General features: G+C 32.8%; 1 protein-coding gene across 3 annotated transcripts in view; it reads left to right on the top strand.

The window, feature by feature from the left end:
• The first annotated feature begins 489 nt into the window (after nucleotides 1-489).
• LOC149730851 (serine/threonine-protein kinase mTOR-like) overlaps nucleotides 490-8,076 on the top strand; it is a 37,194-nt gene continuing 29,607 nt past the window's right edge. The window contains exons 1-14 of one of the 3 annotated variants that reach the window (XM_089884769.1): nucleotides 490-675; nucleotides 952-1,071; nucleotides 1,706-1,792; nucleotides 2,208-2,347; nucleotides 2,846-2,947; nucleotides 3,092-3,193; nucleotides 3,577-3,706; nucleotides 4,341-4,420; nucleotides 4,503-4,581; nucleotides 5,000-5,097; nucleotides 5,668-5,826; nucleotides 6,331-6,464; nucleotides 6,942-7,073; nucleotides 7,507-7,640. In XM_089884769.1, coding sequence (XP_089740895.1) covers nucleotides 576-675; nucleotides 952-1,071; nucleotides 1,706-1,792; nucleotides 2,208-2,347; nucleotides 2,846-2,947; nucleotides 3,092-3,193; nucleotides 3,577-3,706; nucleotides 4,341-4,420; nucleotides 4,503-4,581; nucleotides 5,000-5,097; nucleotides 5,668-5,826; nucleotides 6,331-6,464; nucleotides 6,942-7,073; nucleotides 7,507-7,640 — 1,597 coding nt within the window. In that variant the 5' untranslated portion in view covers nucleotides 490-575. Of the gene's footprint in view, nucleotides 676-951; nucleotides 1,072-1,705; nucleotides 1,793-2,207; nucleotides 2,348-2,845; nucleotides 2,948-3,091; nucleotides 3,194-3,576; nucleotides 3,707-4,340; nucleotides 4,421-4,502; nucleotides 4,582-4,999; nucleotides 5,098-5,667; nucleotides 5,827-6,330; nucleotides 6,465-6,941; nucleotides 7,074-7,506; nucleotides 7,641-8,076 lie in introns of those variants that run through there. The other 2 variants (XM_089884771.1, XM_089884770.1) reach the window with 2 other exon arrangements.

Genomic DNA, 8,076 nt, shown 5'->3' with positions numbered 1-8,076 from the left:
TCGCCCTTTTTTCTTGTGTACGTTTTGTTGCCACGTGTGTGTATGTTTGCCACGTGTGTGGATGTTTTTCCTTCCACGGGGTGTACAAATTATATAAGGATACAAATTTCCCTCTCTACATCCCATAGTCACTTCATCGTTGTGTTGTCAATAAAGGAGTCAATAATCTGCTGAGTTGGGTGCTAGTCAATCGTTTGTTTAGACGAGGTACAGACCAACTACGCGTAGAGAATACATTCGTGACCACCCCCTACGGCCTACAAGGCCGTCACACAAGAACAAAATAACCGAACGTCAACGGCAACTCTATAAACTACAGTCATCACATTTTTTTATATTGTTCTTCCGTCATGTAACCATAAACAGCGTTAATTTCACTTCATTTATAAACTTGAATTCCGCGAGAGCCACCTACCGGGTAATTAGTATCCTTATATAATTTAATTTCGGAGACTGCCATCTACCGGATAAAAAATATTTATTTCTGACATGTTTTAGATAATGTTGAATTGGTCTGTCTCGCGGTATCGTGAGTTTTGTATTTAAAAAACGCGTGCTGATTTCTAACTGCTATCATGGCTGAAAGCGTTCAAGCATTTGTTCAAGGCCTCAAAAGTCGGAATGAAGACACACGATTGTCAATAGCTACTGCACTGCAGCATTATATCAACACAGGTCAGTCTTTTTATGCTGATGGACTAGAATTTATATTAAAACACACGCCCACCTAAGCAGAATTGCCAAGCCTCGAACCTTTAACCTCCGGGCGGGAGGCAAGGGCCGGACAGCTGTAATCATTATGCAACGCAATTTTTATGCAATAAGTGAAATGCGAATACCTATAATATTAAATATCTGTGCTTGAAGCACAGTCAACTGCTACACTCTAACCCAACACTGTGTTCTAACCATGACACTAGATAAAATATATTACATTTGCTTAAATTACAGAGGTACAAGAGCTATCCAGCGAACAAAACATTGAATTTATGAGTGAATTAAACTCTAATATATATGAAATGTTGTCCAGCTCTGATATTCATGAAAAAAAAGGAGGTTTACTTGGTATTGGTGAGTACTGACATGTATCTTTTTTATGATTGTAACTTATTTAACTCGCATGGCCTGCTTACGAGTTACCACATAGGTAACTTTGGTTTTGTGTTTGATTAGAAACTTTATAAGCATGTACTATATTACTCATTATAACGTGTTTCAGTATGCTATAACCTCTAACTGTGCTTTAACCTGGGTTTATAACTCTTCTGTAAAAATTAGAGTTGTTGAAATTCGCCAATTAAACCATGTATGGGTGATATTATTAAAACTTACATGATGCAGTGGTAGTTATTATAATATTGGTATTCTATTTAATGAATATATATGTACCTTTTTGTGAGTGGTTTTTCCGTTAAGTTTCTTGTTCAAAATCGCATACTCCAATATTTGCATTAAGCTCTGAAACCATAGGCCATATTATGGGCAAAAGGTTGGTTCCGTAAACAAAATAACATGGCGTCAGGCCTTACATTTTAAAAAATTCCAATTAAATGTGTAAACGGTATTAGTAGGGTTTTTGCTTCAGTTCTAAAAATATTTTAAAGATAAATTGATTTATTGATATTTAATTGCAAAATTGTCCGGGTAGGCTTAAACACCCTGCACCATATAATTAAACTTCACTGAACATAATATTACATTCCAGTTAGTCAGATTGATGTGGATGGAAGTGACGGACAACTTTTGAAGTTCTACAACTTGTTGAGGAACCTACTGCCTTCACCTGATATTGGTATGTAATGTATTACAGACTGTTTAAAAGGACAGAGTCCTTTATTTTGATCAGTTTTTATATTAATGTTCTCAAACAAATCCTAAAAAGAACACATTTTGTAATATTTCACAATGTGTACTGCACAGAATGTTTAATTTTTGAATAAAGTATACAGGTTTCTTGACTGAAACCTCACTTGTATACGGTGCCATTAAATAGTTTTGATTTTTGATTTATATTTATGTATATATATGCTGTTGTTAAAATATTTAAAGCAACTAATTTCCAGAAACCATTAATTTCCAACGAGAAAACACACAAATAATCTTTTCAAAAAAATCATTTTTTTGAATAATTTTGATTTATGCACTGTCGGTAAAAGAGCGCTGTCTCATATTTTATTTAAGCAAAATATAAAGTTGTCGCACGTTAGGGGTGATGGAGATTGCTGCTCAAGTAATGGGAAGAATGGCGGCATCCAGTGGTTATAGAACCGAACATATTGAATTTCAAGTACAAAGATCTGTTGAATGGTTGGGGACTGAAAAAAATGACCCAAAGAGACATGCTGCTGTAAGTATGCTCGTTTTGAAAAAGTAGATGCTGATCAAAACATTTTTAACCTCTTTTTTTACCACTATCGCCTGAAAAGTCTGCAAAAAATGTTATAACATCTCTTGTTGCAATAGGCTAAGTACATTTCATCCCCCACCCCCTTCTCACAAAATAATAAGTTTGTCAGCTCCTGTTTAAAACCGTATGTACTGTTTTGAAGTCCATGCTTTGAAGGAATTTGAGTTATTATCTTGATAGACAATACGTCATAAGAGTTGTAACATAGGTAATATGAGTGTTCTGTTTTATACACCTCTTTTAAAGTTACGATGTAATTTTTCTGTTTATTCTCTTTTATTGGGCACCCCATTACTGAAAAATGGGTTGGAGCAATTACTGTTAAGTGTCTAACCTAGAAATGCACATGCCAACAATGGTAGCATCAGCAACGTTGGGTACCTTTATCTAAAAAGAACGTTAACTGTGTTAAGTCACTTGTTATTGTATTTAACCTAGGTCCTTGTATTGCGAGAAATGGCTGTCAGTTCATCAACTATTTTCTATCAACAAATCCAGTCTTTTTTTGATGGAATTTTCAATGTCATTCATGACTCAAAGGTAATGTAACATGTATGTTGTTTTACCTTTATGTGGTGGGCAAGGACAGTTGTTATACCATTGTACACTGTTGCCCCATTTCACATGTAATTTTGTTTTTGTGTTTTTTGTTTTATTTGTTTATTCCCTGTTTCTATATTATAGCAATCAATACGGGAATGTGCTATTGAAGCTTTACGAGCTGCATTGTCGCTTGTTGTTCAACGAGAGACAAAAGATTCAAAATATAGGCCAGCGTGGTATGAGGTAAGCAGCATGTTTCTAACTAAGAGAAAATTTAAGTTTGTTTTTTGCTGGGGCTGATTCTATTCTATATGGGTGCTGTTTTACAACAAGGCAAGATATGGGGCCATTTACACCAGAATTGGCCCAATATATACTCTTTTTAAAGTGGACCTTTTGAGCCGGGGTACATAACCCAAAACTAGTTGTTCATTTTATTTGATTTTTTGGCCCCAACGATAGTGTAATTGATTAAAAAAAAGTTACATTTGTATATGTTTTTTAATTTATGCTTACATGTTGTGTGAGAAATGTATATGCTCAAATTTTTTTTTAAAGATTGAAAAGCTATTTTTGTTAGTTTCTATAAATGTTTGTTTATACTTTCCACTATCATTCACTATTAGGCTTGTTATGATGAAGCAACTTCAATATGCGATCCAGTTACATTTGAAAAACCATCTATTATTCGTGATGACCGTGTACATTCATCATTACTTATATTAATCGAGCTACTACGTGTGTGTACTACTGACGGTATTTATTACAAATATTTTTATATTTGTTTGAATCAAATTAATCATATTGGGAAGACAATTAGTTTTAAAGGGGCACACGAACAAAAGTTCAAAAAATTTGTTTGGTAAAAATGCTTTATCCATATACAAATTTTCATTTTTCTTTGCTATTTAAGATTTGCTGTTATGATTTTACTGAAAATGTCCCTATGATCTTTTATTTTTTGGCTTTCTTTGAACTGTCACAGTTTTATATAGCTTGGGACTTTTATATCAAATGTTGGTATTAATAGTCCAATATCCCAATATGTTTTTGTGGTTCACCTGGGTTTGAAGAAACTCTTAGTCCTAAAGCTTAACTAGAAGAATTACAAACACGGCACAGGTGGCTTCTAGTATCTGGAACCCTAGTATAAGTTAATTTAGATAATGATTAACAAAATTGTAGCTGTAACTGAAATAAAATTAATTTTACAAATGCTTATGCTTCAAATTATTTGTTGAAAGTAATTTTTTTTTCCACTGTTACTTACTTGTTCTACTTACTTCTGTATTATACAAAAAGGTAGAACATGCACAAGATACTAGCTTTAACACAAATCAAACTAGCATTAGTATTAGAACTATTCCGTTCATTCCCCTTTTCAATGCAGAGTTATTTTTATCTGGAGATTCTGCACCAAATTCAATATATTCACCAAAACATTCAAATTTAAGTTCAAGTTCGGAAAAAGTAAGACAATGTTTTATTTTTCATTTTCTGCCTTTTTTACCGAATCACTTCATTATATGAAATAATGTTTATTAAATTCCAGAGCCGTTTATTCCGAAGCAACAAAAGCACTTCGTTCAAGTTATCAACGTTTTTAATGTCTTCATATCAAGGAAGTTCTGGTGAGAAATTTTAATATTTATGTTAATGAGTTTTAACAAGGTTATTAGGTGTCATACAATCCAGTGTCAAGGCAAACTGGTTAAATACCTGTAGCCAACCTAGAGGTCATTGGTTCAAGACTAGCGCTGCTACCATTATAAGCATATTTAGGCAAGACACTCAAAGGTGTTAAATATGTGGTAATTTGTGAGCACGAATGAGGTGTATGAAACTGTACCATTGCATACAATATTTTTGTGTTGCAGTATATTTATACATTAATTGGCATTTATCCACTTAAGAAAATATATTACCCTTACTGACACTAACACATGAGATGTTTTGTAAACAGTTGAATTCTAGGCACCAGTTTTATGAATAACTCACAATGTCAACAACCTTTTTTCAAACTTCTAATATATAAAATGTATTTTTCAGTCCAACCACCCTCTGCACTGTCGAGCAGCACTTCCGTGTCGGGAATGTTGTTGAAAAGTTCATTGTGCTGTAAACTGCTTTCAGATAAATTTGAACATGTAAGTTAACATATAATTGTTGAATATGATTGAAACTGGGGTGATATTGCTATAATGTAGTTATACACATAATGGTCAAACATAGGAAACATCATTGATTAATTTTCAGTATACTTTGGCTATGCTTGTTTGTATAGAAGTTTGCCAGCAGGGTAAAAGCTATTTTAAGTGTAAAACCAGGGTGCTAAAACATATGATTTTACTTTTTAAAAAGTTACCATGATAAGCTATGTTACAACAGGAAATAAACGCTATGCCTTTAGCTTGAGGGATAACTAATTCCCAAATAATGTTATGATTTATATAATTCAGTCAAGAAATAATGAATAGGCCTATAGGGTAGGGTGGGTAAGATGAAACAGGTTTTCATTCTCTTTTCTGTCTCCCATTTGGTAGTGAACAGATATTTGGAAAATTATATAACTAGGTCTGAGCCCAGCGACTCCAAAAGAACGTTAATAATTATTAAAAACACCATCAGAAAATATGGAATATAGCTCCTAACAGTATTTCATCCTACCCCACAGTACTATATATATATGTATATTCCACTCCACATATTGTTTTTAGATGTGTCAGTTCGTTCTTACATTCCGGTCTTCAAGAAGTGTCTTAGTTCAACATTCTGTTCTCTCTCTTTTACCGCGTCTTGCTTTGTTTGATCCTGAGAAATTCACAAAATCTTCGTTATCAGAAGCTATGACTTTTCTGTTCTCTTGTTTAAAAAAGGTTTGGCAATGTTTCATCGATTCATGTTTTAAACTTATATTTGATGCTTTTTTAAGTTTATATTTAATGCTAATTTAAACTTATACGTAATGCTAGTTTATACTTATATTTAATGTTTATTTAAGCTTAAATTTAATGTCAATTAAAACTTATATTTAATGCTAATTTAAACTTGAATGTATGTAACTTACTTTATCCTCGCGTGACCGGAAAACGACAGTCGTTATCACACGGGTTTAACACCTCGTGCCAGCTTACGAGTTACCATGTATGTTACTTTGTGGGTGATAATTTTTTTGGGAATTTTTTCATTTTTTTTATGTATGGCTGATAATTTGGACAACCCATTAGTGACCACTGGGTTGGAGCAATTGTCGTTAAGTGTCTTGCCCAAGGACACATATGCCCACAATGGTAGCAGCGACGAGCCTTGAACCCTGAACATCTGATGGTAGAGGCAGAATCCCTAATTAGTTTTAGACTAGCTGACTAATTTTGTTATAGGAGCGAGATCGTTCGGCTGCTTTTCTTGCCACAGGCTTAATGTCGGTTGCAGTAAAAGATGCAATTGAACCTTACCTGACTAAGTTGTTTGAATTCATAAAACAATATCTGCCAACAAAAGAACCCGCTACAAAGTAAGTTATTTTAAAGTATGAGCATGACATTTACATTGTCTTTAAAAAAAAACTTTGTAAATAAATAGGGTTATATGCCAGTTCAAGCTTAAACCCATTCTCATGGAGTGTTTTTTCATTGGAACTTAACCATATAGGAGTAGAATAGAAATATACATGCACAACAAATTAATCTAAGAGTACACAGTACCAGGACATATGTTGTGCCAAAAATTTGAAATGGCAGTTGTTCAGGGTAAATGAATCAACTCTCACAGTTACAAAAGTAATGCATTTCTTAGTAACTAAATGTTGAATGTTTTGACTTTGTCAATAACTACATAACAGTAAAAATCTAACGAGTAGAAAACTGTTTCATCAAGCGTTAATATGGGGTGTCATCTATGTATTTTAAATGTCATGATAACTTGTCAAAGCAGGCACCCTCAACCGTGCTTCTATATATATATTAATATTTATTTTCTTTTATCCTGTCAGGCGGCATAGAAACTATGTACCTGAATCCTCAGTGTTTGGCTGCATATCAATGCTAGCCAAGTCTGCTCCAGCAATAACTCTGCATTATATTAGAGATGAATTATTACAATCTATGTTCAATGTTGGGCTAAAGTAAGTACTTTTAAATAACTCATTGTTTTATTGGAAATTGCCTTCAGAAAATATCACATAAACTGAAACAATAATGTTTTCTGAAAATTGTTAGATTGCTGCTCAGAATAAAATATTTTGTTGGAGCATATTTTTTTTCAATATTTTCAACATATATATTTTTTTCTCTTTTAGTTTTACAAAAGTATGTTTTCTTGCAAAATATTTGTTATTAAGTCCTACATGTATGGTCAGGGTTTTTCAATATCTTATACCAATTGTAAAAAAAAACAATAATGTTTCATAAGCAAATTCTAAAAAAACAATAAATCAATATTATCTCATAAAAAATGTAAAAAAACAATTATATTTTATAAAAAGTGTAAAAACAATAATTTCTCATAACAAATGTAACAAAAAGTCAAAAACAGCAAAATAACAAATCTGTTTACAGTGGTGCTGCTATGCAATCTCTGCACGAACTAAGCAGCATAGCAAGTTTATATCAATCCATACAAGAAGGTGTGCTCAATATACTTTCAAGTGTTCTGCTTCCAAATCAACATGCTGCTGGTGATAATACTTCAGGTACTATTCCCATTTTAAATAATGCTTGTATATTTGATGCGTTAACTGTTAAAGTTTAGGCCATGTTTTACATTTGAAGCATTATATTTATAAATAGGGCCAGGCATTACACTTGATGTGTTGTCTGTTAAAGTAGGGCCATGCATTCCTTTTAATGCGTTATCTGCATATCTTGGGGCGTGCTTTACATTTAATGCATTGTATTAATAAATAAGGCGAGCCATCACATTTGATGCGTTATTTGCATAAATAGGATCGAATATCTATAACTAAAAAATACAAGAACAACTCACTAATTTTGATTTCTTCCCAAAACATATTAAAAAAAATATGATTGATACTAATTTATATGTGTATAAAAATAAAATACTGCTTGAAACAAGCTCAATATAGCTGCTGCCAATATATTTATAAACAGAGGCAGACATCTAGGGGA

This window comes from Ciona robusta, chromosome 9 (assembly GCF_009617815.1).
Source record: "Ciona robusta chromosome 9, ASM961781v2".
In the NCBI taxonomy this organism is placed as follows: Eukaryota; Metazoa; Chordata; class Ascidiacea; order Phlebobranchia; family Cionidae; genus Ciona; species Ciona robusta.
Note: the sequence above shows the minus strand (reverse complement) of the source record. Positions and strands in the feature narration are given on the sequence as shown.